A 19041-nucleotide genomic window follows, 5' to 3' on the forward strand; every position below is an offset into this window, starting at 1 on the left:
GGTGGCTGTGATGGAATGACTTTTGAAAAAGCATCTTTGGGATATAATTGTACTTTAGATTTTTACCCACAACAGCCAATGAAAGCTACTCAAAGAGACGGGTGAAGTATTAACATTTTTTAAGGAATAGGACAATTTCAGTTTCCTGGAACAGGCAGTGATGTACCCCCCCCCTCATAAGAGTCCCCCACTGTACCCAACAGTTTGGGGCAGTATCCTCTTTGGGACAAGATTGTAAAATGGATACTAGATAACTTCAAATGAAAATGATTAAAATCTCGCTTAAGGCCTTGTTTTAGCTCAATACTAGGGGTTGATCAGTACTGGGAAAGAAACTAGAGGATTATAACGATATTGATTTATCCTAGATCTCCCAACCACTTGTAATAGTGCTGACCATGTAACTTGCTGGAGTGGCTATTGATGGAAGTGAGACAAATGATATTACAATACTGCTCTTTCCTGAAGAGCTATTTGCACTGTAATGGCCTGTCCCATATAGTACTTAACTGTTATGCTTTTAAAAAAATAAAACTATAAAATTATTGAACAAGATTATCTGCAGATATGGGGCAGTATGTCATTGGTTAACAAATTAGTTGATCAATCTGAAACAGGTAAGACACTACAGGGTCTAAATCAGTAAAAGATTGGATGAGAAACAACCCCTTAGTAAATTAAAAGGCTCATGTTCTCATGTGAAGTATTGGAAGAAACCATAGCCTGGGCTGAGTGTCACTCCTCCCTGAAAGAATAGATACATAGCCTTATATCAGCTCTCCTTAACAACAATCAAGACTAAAGACGAAAAGAAAAAAATATTCTTCTTGAGTTCAAAACAATAAGATTAGTGAAAAAATTAAAGTCAGAATTTCAGCAAGTGACTTTGCTTTCAAATATGTGACCTATACATAGGGAATTTGAAGTTTACATTCTGGCTTTCTTTTTCTGCAATGTCAGTGTTAACAGAGAGGATAGCATTTGTCTTCTGAGAAGTTGAATCAGTCTGCTCATCTATTATTGTTTACTTAACAATTATAAGGCACATTATTGTTGTTAGAATCCCTCTTACACCTTGGAGTACAGGATATAGATCTAGTCTTGTCATTGAAAAACCCACAAAATCACACTGACAGCTATGGCTTTTTCTGGATCAAAATAGTTACTCATATCTCAATAAATTTTAAGTAAAATATGGTTTTATGCATAAACCATTAAAATAAGTAAGCATCAACCAATATAAAATACTGCCATTCAGTTACCGAGCAGCACACAAATCAGAATTATTAGTCCTTGATATCTTCACTGACTGCATATTTACTCCCAAGCTTATTTCAAAGCAGTGCTGTTAATGTGAATAGATTAGTGTTTCTCAACCTTGACAATTTTAAGGCATGTGGACTTCAACTCCCAGAATTCCACAGCCAACATTCCACAGTCCACATGCCTTAAAATTGTCAAGGTTGAGAAACACTGGAATAGATGCTAAGTGGACGCAAGTACAGGTTAGAATATATTTTGGTATGTAGCAGCCCCACCTTTACGATCCCATGAATAGGCAATACCTGAACAGGATCACATAGTTGTGGCAGCCCTTGCCATGTGACCTCCTGTCAATTCAGATGCATCGCAAATTGTGTTAGTTCAACTTCATCTAGTATTATAGTATGTATCTAGTTTTCTAAGTAGGGTTGCCAGGTCTGCTTCCCAAAAATAGCGGACAAGCGGGGGGGGGGGGGTTAAGTAGTAAAAAAATTAGACTGTACAGCTTTAGATTACGTACCATTTCATCATAAAGCTTTTGAATAAAAAAAATGTCCACTACTTTGTGGAAAAAAATAGTGAACATAATGTGAAAAAAGTGGACTGTCCACCAAATAGTGGACACCTGGCAACCCTATTTCTAAGCTGTGAAACACATTATCTGGTAATATACTGACATTCCATCATAATAACAAGCATTTGGTTTGAGATGCTTTTATACTAGGAAGGGTACAATATCGAATTCTGTTTTTACCAGTGTAAAACGTTCCAAAACAAAGACATATATATATATTTAACCCTTTCTGTTTCCTTAAAGTCTGTTTCAAGTCAAACTCAGCCCTTGGTGGATACTATGTACACATCCATGTAAATTTCAGGACAATGATGTAGAAGTACCGTAATATGCTATTGTTTTTACTCTGGGACTAAATGTCGGTCTAATCCAGTGGTCCCCAAATCCCGGTCCGTGGACTGGCACCAGTCCACGGCATGCCAGAAACCTGGCCACGCAAACAAAGCCTCATCTGCAGGATGTAGGCAGTACAGATGCTGCTGCTGAGACAGTATACTATCCTCATACTATTTACATAATATGCATTGTAATGACAGATGCAAAATATTTGCCAAACTGGATTCTTAAAAATGAAGCAAATCCCTGATCATTTTAATGACCCTTATTTACAACATTTTTATTTGCTTATAAACATCTTTCTAGTTCCTGACTCTTACGAAAGAAAATTGCTTATGATTATCGACAAACAGGTCTCTCTCCATAGGCCAGTTAACCACTTTGACTTCATGAATGGAATGATGGCACTGATGCTGTTAAAAAAAGCTACAGTATTTCACATGGAAGAGGACCCAGGAATTGCCTGTTTTGAGATACATTAAAAAGGTACATTACATACTCTAATAGCACAGACATTTTTATGCATGCTATTTTTGCTAATCATTACATTCTAAGAGTATCAGAACAAATTAAATTATACCTGTCTGTCTATACTGAGGGAAAAGAGTTCTACAAAATGCAACATCACCTCATTTTGCCAGGTTTTAAAAATTCAGTACTGAACAGAAAGAAATGGGGGAACTATTACCAAGTTAAAAAGGGCAGAAAGATGAGACAAAGATAAGCACATATATCAACAACAGAAAGTCAGGAACTAGTAAGAGTACAAATTGGATTAAAAACTCCATACAGTTCTTCTGACATAAAAAAATAAAATAAGAATATGCAAATTCTGATAGAATACACATTTATCACAAGTAAGAACTTGTTCATCTCTTTACATTTCAAGAAAAGAAATATAAATGAACACTCAAGCTAATTATAAGCTTCAGCTAAGCAACCTATTATATCAAAAAAAGGAATTCCCTGAAAATTTTTTAAAACTATCTTGTTCATAATTTTTCTATTTAAAAAAAATCAGAAATACTGACAGTTTAAATCAAAAGCATACTTTAAAACTGGGGATATTTGGTGCAATTTATTTTAAGATACATATAAGCTTTCATATTGTTCAAAATTAGAATTTTTTTCTAATACATTTCAACACTGAGGAAAGAACAGTTACCAGTCAGAAATGTTTTAATTTGGATATGTGAAAAGGATGACTCAATGATCTAAATATCCTTTTCTCATTCTAGAATTTAATGTGAGAAAACCAGAGGAAACTAAATGCTTAGAATTTCTCAGAGAAAATATCAGAATCTGAGATATCAATTGCTATATCCCAATGACTGCAATTTTTGTATGTCACTAGTAAGAGCCATAAGCATTCTTCTACTTTAATAGCTGAATATAATCCTGCTGAAATAAGGAAATATATGTTTTAACACCATAAATTTTCTTCCGTATCAAGTACGTTTGGCAGATATGTGGCAATGCTAATTTAGTTTCTTTTCACCAATTCTTCTGTACCAAATTTTATTTGTATGAAAATATCATTATACTACCATTTGCCTATATTGTATTGATCAGCAGAATCTGATCTCTTATTTTAATAGAAATGTTTCATTAAGATGTGTACACAGACAAAATAAATAGATTTTATAGATCCAAGTCCTTGGATTATTTATATATAAACATAAAAATTTAAAAAATGTTTTATGATCAAAAGTAGAAGTGAACCAGATAAAAAACATTAAGATTAATTTAAATAATGGTTTATTTAACAGAATATACAATTTGAATATTTTGCATAGGAAAGATTTCAGAGAGCATCCAAAATAGTTTAGAACAAAGATAGGGATGTCATTCAAAAAGTCATGTCAAACATACCTTTTCCAGAACTGCATCATCCACTAAACACATCAGTTTGGAACAAATGTCTGGTGCCTATTGCAAGAGAGAGCTTGGAAAGTTACAACTTAAAGGAATTGTGACCTTGTAAATGGAGGCCACAAGTAGTCATTTGAAAATCATTTACCTTTAGAATGGCCCTTTAAAAAAATACTTCAGGTTTTATTTTCAAAGACATCTGCAAAAGTAGATTTTGAGAAACACAGTAACCAAAATGGCTCTGACTTTTTGGGATGAAAATGGAAAGTTGTTTGTATGTTCCCTTCACAGTAACTATGACTACATGAGGTAATGAAGAAAATGTGCACAAGACATCCCTCCAATTCTATTAGCCTCAACAGCAATATATACATACACAAAATGATTAAATGAATTGCATTTGCCTAATTAGTCTAATCAGTAGGAATATAGGAAAACGATCATGACAGAATCATGAACATTATTTTTCTGGTCCAAAAGCAGACATTTTTATTGAGACAATCTTGCATTATTAACATTTCTATACTAACCAAACTGTTCCAAGTTTTTTTTTTTCTAAAGACACATATTGCTTAACTGAGAAAGTATTGAATACTGTATGCATGTTTAAATACTATATTTAGTACCTAACTGTAAAAAACTGTAAGAAAGATAAGAGCTGCTACATATCTCAACTGGTTAGGATTTACAAATGTGTTTTCCCACAGTGAGGCAATATAGTGTAAATTGACTAAATTCAGTCCACTTACAATTTTACCATCACAATAACCAGTTATGATTGGATTCATCTACTGATAGTATTGTTTCCTTTCAATTTAAAACTGTCCTTTCAATTTAAAACTGTCTTCTATTGGGATGAGAAAGTTGCAATGAAACTGGACTTCAGTTTCCTTGTATAAACAACATGGAAACTGAAATCTCATGTCTTATCCCCAATTTCATTTTGCAGAGTCTAACAGATATTCTCTTCCCCACTCCCCACCATCTGACTCTTATTTGGGGTTCATAACGCAATATCCTTTGGTCTTAAAAGTTCAACACAACTCTTCAAAAAAAATATTAAAAATATTTTGCATACTCTTTTAATGTGATATATTAATATTTAATTGATTTAATCCCTAATAATGCAAAGAACAAATCACAGCTTTATTGACACTAGTTATTATTTCAAAGTCTTATTTCTATGTTCATAAACTGAATATAGTGCTATAGAGGCCCACAATAGCTAGTCCTTCGTTCAGAACAATAACACTATGACCATTAGAAAATATTTCTAAATACTTATTCGCTATGGAAAATGTATGCACACCATACTATACTCAAATGTGTGATAATGCAAACATAGCATACGGCTTACTGATAATTTATTTTGAAAAATGTAGGTTTCCATTAAAAATTACCTATTGTAGTTAAATCAAAATTATTCAATTGTAAAAGGGAGCTAATTATTTCTCCTGCTTTTCTTTCCTTCTTCTTTTATTGAAGAAATATCAGCATATAATTAAAAAAATGATTAAGAAAAAGAGTAAGGGGGGAAAAAGGCAGGTTAGCAGACATGCACTTTACCTCACTTTTCTAAAAGTGTATTCATTATAACAAATCAATTATTAAAAGCCCATATATATATACATAAATCATAATTCTATCACATATGAGTGAATTGTGTGTGTATATGCACCTAAAGAGAGATTAAGATTAGTCATGGTTTGCATTCTTTCCATGCATTTTATTAACTATATCCATCTTTTAGGATAAAATTTCAAAATGGTCTCTACATAAGGTAACCTATTCAATTATAAGGAACGGTTGCTGGAATTGGGTATGTCTAGTTTGACGAAGAGAAGGACCGGGGGGGGGGGGGACATGATAGCAGTGTTCCAACATCTCAGGGGCTGCCACGGAGAGGAGGGAGTCAGGCTATTTTCCAAGGCGCCTGAAGGCAGGACTAGAAGCAACGGGTGGAAACTAACCAAGGAGAGAAGCAACCTAGAACTAAGGAGAAACTTCCTGACAGTTGGAACAATTAACCAGTGGAACAACCTGCCTCCAGAAGCGGTGAATGCTCCAACACTGGAAATTTTTAAGAAGAGACTGAACAGCCATTTGTCCGAAATGGTATAGGGTTTCCTGCCTGAGCAGGGGGTTGGACTAGATGACCTCCAAGGTCCCTTCCAACTTTATTATTATTATTATTATTATTATTATTATTATTATTATTATTATTATTATTATTATTACTACTACTACTACTACTACTACTACTACTACTACTACTACTACTACTACTACTATTATAAAGTTAAAACAAAATAGCCCTATTAATTGTTTAAAGAGCAGATAAAATCAGGCCAGCCATAAATGAAAAAGAGAGCCTAGCAAAATAAAATGCATTCAAGGTTCTTTCAAAGACTACAAGAGAGAATCGTAAATGTTTAAATGTTTCTGAAAAATGGGATTAGATTAATAAGATGCTATTTTAATATTTTCTAATTTCATCAACTGTAGTTAAGATTTGATATCAGAGCTTAAGGACAAGCTTAAGTCCTTGGAAAGATTATTAAGAAACTAGGTATCTTTCAAATAGACTGATCCCAAATAATTCGGGACTTCAAAGATCAACACTAGCACTTTTAATTCATTCCAGAAATGGATCATAAATAAAACTAATGCAAAATTGGAATTATGTGATCACAGGGTTTATCAAATACTCTTGAAAGATGAATTTCATTAATATGAAGTTTCCAAGACAGCCATAAAATGGAGCACTGTCCTAATATGGTACAGACATAACTAAGCTGGCCATAAAGATTTATTCTAAAAAAAGTTATCTTTGTTTTGAAGGAGAATGTTATGCTTTAACAACAAGTTTATCAGACAACCAAAATTGGGTCTGAACATGATTATTTCATAGAAAATCAGAACACTCAATATCCAATCAGAAGATTGCTTTTACCTTTAACTCTCACATTTGAGAACAGGAAAACGTTCTTATGCCTACACAGCGAAAATGAAAATACCTAAACAAGTTCAAAATGATAAATGAAAACTAGCATACTGAAACACGGGTACTGTAGAATACAGGGTAAGGACCAGCGGCAGTTTCAAGTTACTCCAAGCAAGGACATTCTTCCAATTGTGAGGAAGCAGTCAATTCATTCATTTTTTCTTTTCACAGGATAAAAATAGCCTCTATAAAAATCAATTTCTTGATAAATAATGGTTGTGTTTTGGGGTCATGGAAATCTTCAAAGTTGTATAAAGATTTCCCAAACCCCACTGAATTATATATCACTTTGAGAATTCAGCAGCCAGCACCAAAACTTCTAAATTAAGGACAAATGTTTTATACTTTAAAGCACTGTTAGAATGTTTTAGAGCAGAATGGGAAAAAGTTTATTTAAAATCTGGACTAAAAAAGCAGAACTTACCAGAAGACTAGCTCCAGATTGGAATAAGTTGTAAGGGTAAAGAATACGTTCATAGTGAGCACGTATATGTGATCCCACCGCTTTGCCAGGAGCAAATCCCATCTTGGAAGCTATTTTAGTCCATTTTCTGTCCTTGCAGACCAAGTCAAACCCACCTTCCTCTGCAACTAGCTATAAAGTAAAAATAGTTGTGTAGCCAATTATGTGTATGCATGAAAACAGTGGTAAAAATAAATGGCAATTACTTTGTCTAAATATGTAGTTGTTTCCTTTATCAATAATCTATATTATTAATAAGAAAAATTTAAAATAGTATTTTGATATACTAGAGAAAAACAATGTTTTAAGTAATCAACATGTTCTCCAAAAACAGGGGTGAACTCTTCAATCTTACCACTTAATTCTGGCAAAGCTACACAAGGTACAATTCCTTACCATTTGCTAATAGAAAACAAAAAACTGTTCTATAATCCCTAGAACAGTGATCCCCAACCTCTATGGACTGGCAGTAACGGTGGCAGCGACAGTGTGGAGAGGGATGATTTTGAGCACGCAACCTAATCCCATGCATGCGCAAATAGAGCTTTGCGTGTTTGCCCACACTTTCGCGGGCCAGTTTCCAACAGGCTGTAGACCATTAGTGGTTTGCAGACAGGGGTTGGGGACCGCTGCCCTAGAATATGTCAATTTTTTTAAAAACAAAGAATATTCATAAAACCAATTAAAAACTGAAACTAAAAATCCCATATACAATATAAAATAAGTTTCATTTGCACCTTGTCCATGGCAAAAAATATAATGTATATCCCCAGTCACCCCAAGGGTGACATCATAATCTGAATTTTATTTCTAGAAAATGCATCTTGCAGTGGCCTTAAGAACTATTTCTAAATTTTGTCAAAAATTGTAATGCACAACTTACCCTGTTAAGCTGGAACAAATCTAGAATTTTTCTTTCTACATGTGGAATTTTCAGTGTGCATCCCTGGAGTTCCCAGAACTTTGCTATCTGGTCCAGAAAATTCAGTTTCACCCTAGTCTGAGCCTATTAAAATATAAAGTGTATATATTATACAGAAGTCATGCAATTGAGATGGGAGACCACACAAATTTAATAAATATTTATTCTCCTATTCAAATGTCAGTGTTTCACGTAGCAGTACAAGAGAAGTATTAGATGTATTTCTAAACAATCATATCATATTTGATACTTGAACAAGCATTTTCTGCTTAAATAGAGCTAGTATTCTAAAAAAGTACAAAAATACTTCTTTAAAAAAATCTGTCTCATTGAAATTATCAAAAATAAAATTTGAATCTGATATACTGGGTATACAGTTACATTCAAATTATATTTGAAAACCAGGGGGTATGTTTATTTATTTATTTATTTATTTATTTTATTAAATTTATATCCCGCCCTTCTCCTTGCGGACTCAGGGCGGCTAACAATCGAGTAAAAATACACAGATAACATTACAAGATTAAAAATTAATTAAAAAGGAAATATTTAACTGTGATCTAATTAAAATATAATTAAAACCCCCTCTAAAAATTTCCCCTAGGCCAGTCCNGGGTCCGATGCCATGGAGCGCTTTAAAGATGATGGTTATACTGGGGTTTTCCAGCCCTTGTACTCAAGCTTATATATTTCTAACTTATTCATTAATGATCTAGATCAGGGGTGTCAAACTCAATTTCACTGAGGGTCGCATCAGCATTGTGGTTGCCCTTGGGGGGCCGGGTGGGTGTGGACGGAGTGGGTGGGTGTGGACGGAGTGGATGTGGCCTATTGGATGGGCATGGCCAGCTTTACATCGTTCGCGTCAAGGGTGCCTGTGGGGGCCTGGGTAGGAGTGGGACAGATCTAAGGGTCTCTGGCAGAAGGGGGTGGGACTGGGGCAAGTGCCAAGGCATGGTCCACTGGAGGAGCCTCACTGCCTGCTGAAACCCCTCCGCCGGAGCCAATCAAGCCGGATATGTGAAGTAGGCGAGGGCCACTTCCAGGTGATGGTGCATTTCTTCATTCCTCACAAAGGGTGACACCTCCCCAGCATGCACCCAGGGGGCGGGGCTGACACGACAGGGTCTGGCTCCTCGCTGTTTCCAGACGGCCTTGTGGAGCTAAGACTGAATGTGTTTCAGCATAGATGGCCACGACAAAATTGTACATTGGCTCCCGGCCGGCCTGGGCCTGGGCCAAGGCAGTGGGGGCCATTCCCTCACTGTTTCCAGGATGGCTTCAATAAAGAAAATTGCTTAGAAGAACCTCAATGTGAATTTCTTGGTTTTGGAACCTGAGTCATGAACACTGAAATATCTGTATGCTGTAACAAAAAATAATTTGAAAACTATTTAATTGTATTTAATTTCAAAATTCTATATGCTATGATGTATAAGATGTTCATTATTAATGCGATTCATATTTCTGAGGTCATTACCTCTAATTCATTCAGCCTTTGGATTCTTGGAGTAAAATGAAGTTTATCAACATCACATGCAAATGGAGGCTGCCAGTCCTAAAGAAAAAGAAAAATAGTAAGTTTAATCTGAAACATTTCTTACTGCATTTTCAGACACTTAGAAATTTAACTGAAAAAAATATAATGGTGCATTACATCTTACAAGTGCTATGGCAGACAAAGGTAATTTGGAAATCACACTGATGAGGATCGAGCAAGTATATTAGTGCTTACTGTCCTATCTTTGACTCCTTTTGTCTACTGGAAGCAGGTGAAGTACTAAGAAGAACACTTGTTTTATATTTTAATATTGCCTGCAATCTGGTAATTAAATGACTTTGTATTAAAATTAGTGTATCAGATTAGTTTTAAAGATAGTACAAGTAATTTTCCTTGGTTTTTGGAAAACAAAGTATTTGCTCAGTTGTTTTAAATTTCTGATTTTAAATTAAAATTAAAATTAAACCCAAATCTTCTTTAGTGTTTCTGAACACTATACTATATGAGCTGCAAGCTCCCAGTAGACTTCTGGGTTTCAATGGATTTTAAATCCCTGTACAGCATTGGACCAGGTTATTTGCAAAATTATCTTTCTCTGATGGTTTTGACCTGTCCTTCCAGATCTAGCAAGGTGGACATGTTCTGGGCATTGTTGCTAAAACAATGTCACCTGATGAGTCACTGAAAGCATGCCTTCTCTGTATGGCACCTATCTGAAGAGTATGAAATATGGACAGTTCCCAATCTATTGATCTTTCGTAAAATCATGAAGACCCAGCTCTTCCTCCAGACAATGGAATTGGGATGTTAGTATAGGGACCCTGATAGAAATTTATGTAACTAGTGGCTCTGAAGGACAGGTAGTCCTCAACTTACAACTGTAATAGAGCCTGCCAATTATGGTAGTAAGCTGGGATGGTTATAAAACAGGTTATAATGTGACCAATACAATTTTATGACTTTTTTCACAGTAATGCTATGGTCATTAAACAAGAGCCAGTTTGGTTTAGTGTTAAGGCATCAGGCTAGAAACCAGGAGACTGAGAGTTCTGGTTCTGCCTTAGGCATGAAAGCTTGCTAGGTGACTTTGCACCAGTCATTCTCTCTTAGCCTAACTCATCTCACAGGACTTATTGTGGGAAAAATAGGAGGGAGGAGTATTTGATATATTATTCCTAAAAATAATAAAGGCGGGATAAAAAAACCTCCCCCCTTTATTCACTATGGGTATTTTTGCTAAATATGGAAGCAAATGCCAGTTTTCAGTAAAAAAAATATCATAAATCAGTCACGTGACCACACTGCAAACACCATAAAAAATCAAGGACTACCTGTACTGAGCTTTGATGTAGCTTTATTTGGTTTCTTTGTTTTACTGAAATAACTTGTTTTTATTTTGTTGGCTGACCAGTATTTCTTTCCCAGATGGATGGCCAATATTATTGTTTTTATTTAACCTGTATTCCACCCAATTTAATGACTCTGGGGGACTCACAAAAAAGTTACAACCAAATCAATAAAATATAAAATACAGCAAGCGTAATGAAGGAGGGGTCTCACTCTTCCTTGCCAAAGACCTGGGTGAAGAGTCAGGCCTTCACAGCTCTTCTAAATAGCAAAAGAGTGGGGATCATCTGGATCTTGTGGGAGACTTCTTTCCAGGGAGCAAGGCTGAACTGGACTAATAAATAAATAATGAACTTGTTTATATGTGGAAAAAAAATTGCTTATGCACTACTGAAATTTATTCTAAATAAATGTTCAAAAGACTGCATCCTCTCAATTCAGGTCAATTATATACAATTAAATAGTTATATTTCAACCCTTATTCCATCAGCATAGTTAAGTGATTGAGAATGAGAATGATAGGTATATTTTTATATATTAAGATTCATTACTGGCAGGGGATTAGAAACCGATTCAGATTTTAATCCATACATATTGTTATGTTGATTTTTTTCATAATGACATTCAGCTATTTATACTTAGTTAGAATAGAGCTATTAGCAGAACAACAGAATATGGAATTTGCCACATTAATGTATAGTGGGAAGAGGTAAATGTCTAGTAATAGAGATGATCTCATCATAGCCACAACAATTTTGGCATCCCTGTCTCGTTACTACTAGCTAAAACTACAAGCCAAGACATAGAATACACTACTGTGTTACCTCCATATGAAGTGGCTTTACTTTACAAGGTTGTCTATATAGCACAGGCAATGAGACACTCCTTAGACAAAAACAATGCAATTTGCTATTGGCTAGTTGTTTCACAGCTTCTTAAAATGTCAATCATAATTTCAGTGACTGAAGGATGCCTTTAGCAGCTTACTTGTAACAAGGGAAAGGCTTCTGCACATGTGCAGAAGACTCTTCCAGTTATTACAGGGGTCCCCAACCCCCGGTCTGTGGCCCACTGCCAGACCGTACCCCTTTCAGAACCAGGCTGCAGAAGTGATGGCGGGTGTGTGCACAAAATCATCCTCCCCCACTGCCACCTCCGCTGGTCCATCAAGCCAGAAAAGTTGGAGAACACTGAATTACTAGAACTTCTGGAAAATTATCAGAGAAAAAGCAAAACAAAGCAACATAGCTATTTTGGTGTTAAAAATGAGGGGGTCGCCTTGCTTTACAAAACAGCTTCAAGCCTTCATTGAAGCCAAACACCTTTTTGAAAAACTGCAAAGCTCTATAGACAAAGTATTACTATCTATCAAAGCAGATTAAAAATGCCTCATATTATAGAAAAAACAATCCAACATTGCCAGTTATATGATATATGAATATTCTTTAAGTCTGCATCCAGCAAAAATGTGGTCCCAATCTTATATTTGTTGGGGAAGAACAAAATGCCAAAACTAAGAGTGGGGCTGATCAACGTATAAAAAGGAAGAAAAATTAAAATATTGCATGCTTGCCCATTTTTCCTAGAAATGCCTCCCACAAGATCACTTCCTTCCTTCCCATTTGGATTCATTTTTGGTTTCAGAAGTTAATCTGAAAAGAAAAACACTCAGAAAATATATTGGCAAGGAAGACTTCACGTAACGAATCCTAGTTTTCTCTACAAAGTTCATCTTTCTATTATTGTTATATTATTAAAAAAAACTCAAATGATTGAAAATCCTGTTGTTCCTTCACCTTGTTATATGGTCCCTTTGAAATATTTTTCTCACTTTTTTTTCTATAATGACATAATAACCATAAATATGATCTTAGCAAAATAGGATTTTGTGAACTTATCATCTGTTAAGAAAATGTTCCCTAATACAGTATATGATAATTTAATATCTACTTCTATGTTTATATCCTATTATCTTATTTCTGAAACTTCCACAAAATAAGCTTTCAATTCTACAGTCCAAGCAATATTTTTTTTATCTCAGAGGTACACAAGTAGTCCTTGACTTATGACCAGTTGTTTATCAGTCATTAAAAGTTTTGACAGATTCCCCCCAAGTACTTATGACCCGGTTCTGATGTTTTGATGACTGCCCCCATCACGTAATCACATTTTGAATGGTTACTTCCCTCTTCTTCACACCAAAGAGGAATGTAAAGCTTTCATTACCCTCACTATCAGCAACTATGGTTTCTCAATATTTTTTCCAACCATAATCTAAGAATAATATTTTGTCACTTCATTCATGATTTATAATGTGGACCTGGTCTTTTCAGTGACAACTTCTGGACTTAACTCTCAGTAGGAAATTTGCCATCTTTCATAGTGAAGAAATTATGCATAATGATAAATGAAGTAACCTACCACTTCTGAAATTAGAAAGTGTTATGTAAACTCAATGAGAAATAATTTTTAAAAAATATTAGGAGATACAAATCTTAACAGTGAGCAATTCATTCACATTTCATGAGCTGTACAACCTTTCTATCAATTCTGCTTAAATCAGAAGATCAAATATAGTGCAAATAACTCCACTAAACAGCACTTACTATTTTTTGCCATGTCATCAGAACATAATTGGTTACACCTAACTAGAATTACCTGATTCACAAGCTTGCTACAGCTGTATTAATTCAAGATTTAGATCTTGATTAATCACAATTTGACTAACTGAATGTTACAATGTAGATGAGGAAGTATCCTATCTAAACACATAATCCTGGATGTAATAAGTTCCTAATTCTCAGAATATTCACCAATGACTATGTTAGGAAATTCTGGGAACTGAAAGCTACACATCTAGAAGGCAACATATGGAAAGTTGTCCTAAAGTAGAAATAAGGGAGTCAGATATCATCAGAAAAATCAAGAAACATCAGGAAAATAATCTAACATAGGGTTTGTAAACAATAGTTATAACTGAAAATCTCATTTCAGGAATTAATATCGCATAGACAAATTCTTTATGAAGTGCAACTTATCTGAGATTTTTATTTTGAAAACTTTTATGTTGTCTAGCATTTTGAAAAATGAATTGCAGTTCTAATAAATATATTAATATAAGTATAAGCTCCAAGTATGTCTAAATGTATAATGTTCAATAGTTTAATCTCTAAAATAACTTCTAAGTAAATATCTATGATAAAGGTCTAGTACTACAAATGAGAACTTTGTTAATTTTAAGAGCAGAAGGTAGAAAAGAATTCATAGTTTTGAGTGGTATCTACTTCTTAAACTTAGCCAGAAAGGGGTATTTTCTGCCAATGAATGTACATACTGTTTATGATAATAAAGGGACCATTTTTTCCTGAACATTTTAAATGAGAAAGATATTTCTCTAAAAATTTGCATTCTGCAGTGGGTTCAGTGAGTTAAATAGTGTATAGTTTACTCAAGTCTATACTAGTACATATTTATTAAATGTATACATGCTATCCAATGTATAAACATGTACTTAAATCAATGTACTTACATTTATTTCAACAAGTCTCAACTCTGTACAATCAAACAAATTGTAAGAGTTAGGAGCTGCTAACTTTACTGAAATTATTAAATAATGTGGTATTTGGGGCTATAGCCTCTAACATCAAGAATTTAAAATTGGTACAAAAGAAGTTTTCAATAACAAGAAGGTGAGAAAGAGACTCTATAGATTGTTATTTTAAACAAATGGACCAGATTTATGTCAGCATACTTTAAATTTTCCATTAGATTATATTAATAAAAAATAACAGTCAAGAATAGGGATCCATAAACATATTCTGACCAGATAAACATAATTTTAGTCTTTTCCACCCATTATGAAAAATGAAAGCTACTTATGCATAAAATGCTAGTGTGTCTCTTCAAAATGGTATACTCACTTTCTAGAAACAATTGATGCCAAATCCAGAAATATGTGGAGTTTAAGTATCAACAATAAATGCATCAAAGCAGAAATGCCTGTGTAATTATGGTACACAGTGCTTTTTTTGTAAAAAAAAAAAAAAAAAAGGTGCCGGAACTCACACATGTCATACAACCCACCTTGCCTACCCTACAAAGTTCCATCCAAAAAAGGTGCTGGAACTCCGTTCTGGGTGTTCTATGACAAAAAAAGCCCTGATGGTACATATTATATTCCATATACTGATCTACAAACCAGATATGTTTTCCAATATGACCTCTGTTATATACAACTAGGCTTTATTATAAAGGTGGTATTACTTATAAAAAGAGCTTCAAATGTGGAACACATGTTCTCTGACAGTGCGAGATAACAAATTCCAAGACCAGGCATGGAAAATAGTTTTCTTCTTGAAAAATATCTTAAAAAACCAAATTAGTTTTATTTTTTCACAAAACTGTACCAATTTATATGAAACATATGTCTCTTATTTTCAGTCCATTTTCTAAAATGGTCTAGATTTTATTTTAAAAATCTCACCTTAATTGACAAAACTCCCAGTAATAGTAATTCAGCTACCACTTGGTCAACCCAGTTTTTGAACTATATCTCACAAACATGTACAAATCTGCCCCCAACACTAAAATTTAAAGTGATTGTAAAACATGATAAAGGTTTGCATAACAATCTTAAATAAAGAAATTTTATCTGACTTAATAACAAATTTAAATATGGAGAAAATAATTTAGAGAATCTACAAAATATATATTACCTTTCATATATTTTTTTAAATCAGAAGCTGTATAATATGTATATAAGTGCTATCCCACTAAGTGCTACTTCTGAATAAACTTTATTGAACTAAGTGGATCACTGATTGGAACAAAGATGAGTATTTTTTAATACAGAAGAGAAGTCCTACATACCACTTTCTCCAGTTATATTGACTACAGTAATTAAAACTAAAAGTTATTTTCAAATGTATCCAAAACAGAACATAAAGTTTTAATAGAACTTCTAACATTATCAAAATGTCTTAACTTCCAAATTAAATGCTGTTAAGGACCCCTCACTATAATGAATGCTGCCTGAGGCCATCTGGTCTCCTAAATGAAGACATCTTTATTTTTGGTTGAAGGAATAGATTTCTCTTTTTAAAAACCAAACATGTGATTTTTTTAAATACTTCCTTCTGATCCATATTTTATCTTTTTCACCAAATTCAAATAACTGTAGTAATAAAGCCACTGCCAGTAACAAAATAATAACAGGCTGTTTTACTCAAAGCTACCCTCTTGCAGCCTGCTGTAGTGCCTGTTTATTTTTTAATGATGGAGACTTATCACCCTTTCCACTATGTTTTGTACTCTAAAATGGTGGCCATGTCTGCCTAGGATTCTAAAAGAAAAGATTTCTCCAATGTAATATATTTATTTTCAACTTTAAAATATGGATACCTTTATTAAAATCAAGCCAGATGGGTCCTGAATGGCCACAGAATTATTTTTATAGGTGCAGAAAAGGGGGGGAAGGAAATCTTCAGCTTTAGCTTAACCACAATGCCAATATGGAGGGCAACACCCAAGCAGCTGTCTCATTTAAGTCTTTACACAATGATTGCTCAAAGTACTTATACTGAAAGCAGCAGTGTAACTCTAAAGAATCTGACACAGGTTAAACTTTGTTTGACAAAGTACCTGACTAGATTCAAAACTACTTTCAAAATATCCAACTTTATGAACCGGCCATCTCTTTACAGCTATACAATTTCTCCTAAGACTACTGCCTTGTAGAACTCCACATTTTTTAAAAACAAAAATAATATCACATAGCATACATTTTCATTATTTGCCTGCAATCAGAAAACATACATCTAGTCATGCAGGGAAGTTTTAAAACCCTTTATGAAGTTGAAAACATGTCTGAAGCTGCACACATGATGCCTACAGTTGTTAAGATCTTCTGGGGTAGAAACAAAAGCTTCAACTGCTCTTTAAAGGCAGTGCCCACTAGCGACCCTTGGAGAAGTCATCCAGAGAAGGCCCTTCAAAAACAACCCCGAGATAACTTCTTCCTTTGATCTAAAAACCCAGCAGCTTAGAATTGTTTCGTGTGTGTGAGAATGGAGGGGGGTGGGGGAGGGAGAGAGAAACGCTATAAAAGTAAGGTTTTGGGTTTTTTTGCTTCCCAGGTTGTCGGCTGGACCTCGCAAGGCAACTTTATTTTGACCGCAGAGGGTTGCGGAGTGAGCAGAGTTTCTCGAGTGGAGTCAGGGGCCGAAGCGAGAGCGATGGGGGAGCTCGCCGGCAGCCATATTTATGGGTCTCCCACGGGGAACCGAGCCTCCAAGCCCGCTTGCTTACAAGGACGGACGGCCAAGCGACACCCCACACTCTCCTCTTAGCCGGATGGGGTAGGAAGTCGGACCTACAAAAAGAAGTCGACCTGAAGCACACAAAGCTTTTTAGGGTATTGGACTCCTGGGATGGCAAGGCGAGGAAGCGGCTCCCCCTCCCACTCCGTTGTTCCTCTTCACTAGCCCCCACGAAGGAAAGCCTCGAGCCCACCCTGAACAGCTGGATAGTAGGGAATCCCTCTTAGGGAAGGGCGCACTTTTCCCCGTGGCGACGCGGGCGTGGGACTGCAGGGGGAGTGGAAGCTTCGTGCAAGGAGGAAGGGGGAGTTGGGGGAAAGTTTCAGAGCAGGCACGGACGGGGACGCCCGGCAACCGAGTTCAATGAAAGCCTTGGAGGACGGGGGAGGTACTTGGGGTCTCGGGAGGAGCTCGTCGGAAGGGGGCGAGTGGCCCGGGGGACGACCCCCCCCATTTTCACGTACGGCTTCATCCCCCCGCCCAATGCCTGTTTGGGATGGGAGCAAGAGAAGAACTCTACCCCGCGGGCGTCGTCAAGGTTTACTCACCGGTGGTGGCCGCACCTTGCAGATCCCGGTCCGCTCGGCAATGGGCCGGATCTTGTGGATAAAGCCGAAAGGGTCCGCAAATTCTTCCCAAGTGGGCTCGAAAACAGGGCACTCTGGCGGCGGCAGGAACTCGGCCATGGCCGGCAGGACGGGCACCTCCGACTCGGGCAACCGTTCCGAACAATCCCCCAACAGCCAAAGCGTCGATGAACACCTCTAGAATGGACGATGTGCCTCCGCGCAAAAGGGAGGGAGGAGGAAAAAGAGTCCGCGGATGAGGACGCTCTATGAGAAGTTCCCCCCCCCCGCTTTTTCTTAGGGGCTGACGTTCATTCTCACCACATGGGGTGCCAAGCCCTCCTCCTCCTTCTCACCCCTTTGTTTGTGGGTCGGGATACGGGCGGCAAGAGTCTTCCAAAGCAGTTAACAGAAAACGGGGCTGTATTCTCCCACTTGCTGAAGGTCTCTTCCCCCGGGCTACTCTGACTGGAGTTTAGGGCCTATTGGGCCCGAAGGATCGCAGGTTGACGGGAAGGAAAGGCTCCCGGCCTCGGTACCGTAGCTCCACGGCAACAAATTGAGAAGGAGGGCCAGGCTTAAAAGGCCAATGGCAAACAGTCTCCCATTGTTCGTATTGGTTCAGTCAAGCCACTTTCTACTAAACGTAGTTAACTTTAGTTGGTATAAATATATACACTACCAGTCGAGGATGCATGGGACTGTGAAGAGTAGGCCCTTGGCTTAAATTGCTGTGACAAATTGCTTAAGAAAATGGGTGTGTCTTGGCCTGGGTGCACAACTCTTGCAGCCATGTGTACAACTGATTCATTCCATACTCTACCTGCAGCTTTAATTCATGCTTGCCCTGTTACCTCTCCCCCCTCCCCCCCCCCG

At 36.3% G+C, this 19041-nt stretch overlaps 1 protein-coding gene across 1 annotated transcript in view; it reads right to left on the reverse strand.

Annotated features, from left to right (window-relative positions):
* Positions 1-18363, reverse strand: part of KDM5B (lysine demethylase 5B) — a 57697-nt gene extending 39334 nt beyond the window's left edge. Inside the window, exons 1-5 of the mRNA XM_015815578.1 lie at positions 18148-18363; positions 9915-9992; positions 8396-8518; positions 7474-7644; positions 4046-4102 (exon numbers count right to left, since the gene is read on the reverse strand). Of these exons, the coding sequence (XP_015671064.1) occupies positions 4046-4102; positions 7474-7644; positions 8396-8518; positions 9915-9992; positions 18148-18285 (567 nt within the window). The 5' untranslated portion in view covers positions 18286-18363. The remainder of the gene's footprint in view (positions 1-4045; positions 4103-7473; positions 7645-8395; positions 8519-9914; positions 9993-18147) is intronic.
* Positions 18364-19041: the final 678 nt, after the last annotated feature.

This window comes from Protobothrops mucrosquamatus, unplaced genomic scaffold (assembly GCF_001527695.2).
Source record: "Protobothrops mucrosquamatus isolate PMUCROS unplaced genomic scaffold, P.Mucros_1.0 scaffold351, whole genome shotgun sequence".
NCBI lineage: Eukaryota > Metazoa > Chordata > Lepidosauria > Squamata > Viperidae > Protobothrops > Protobothrops mucrosquamatus.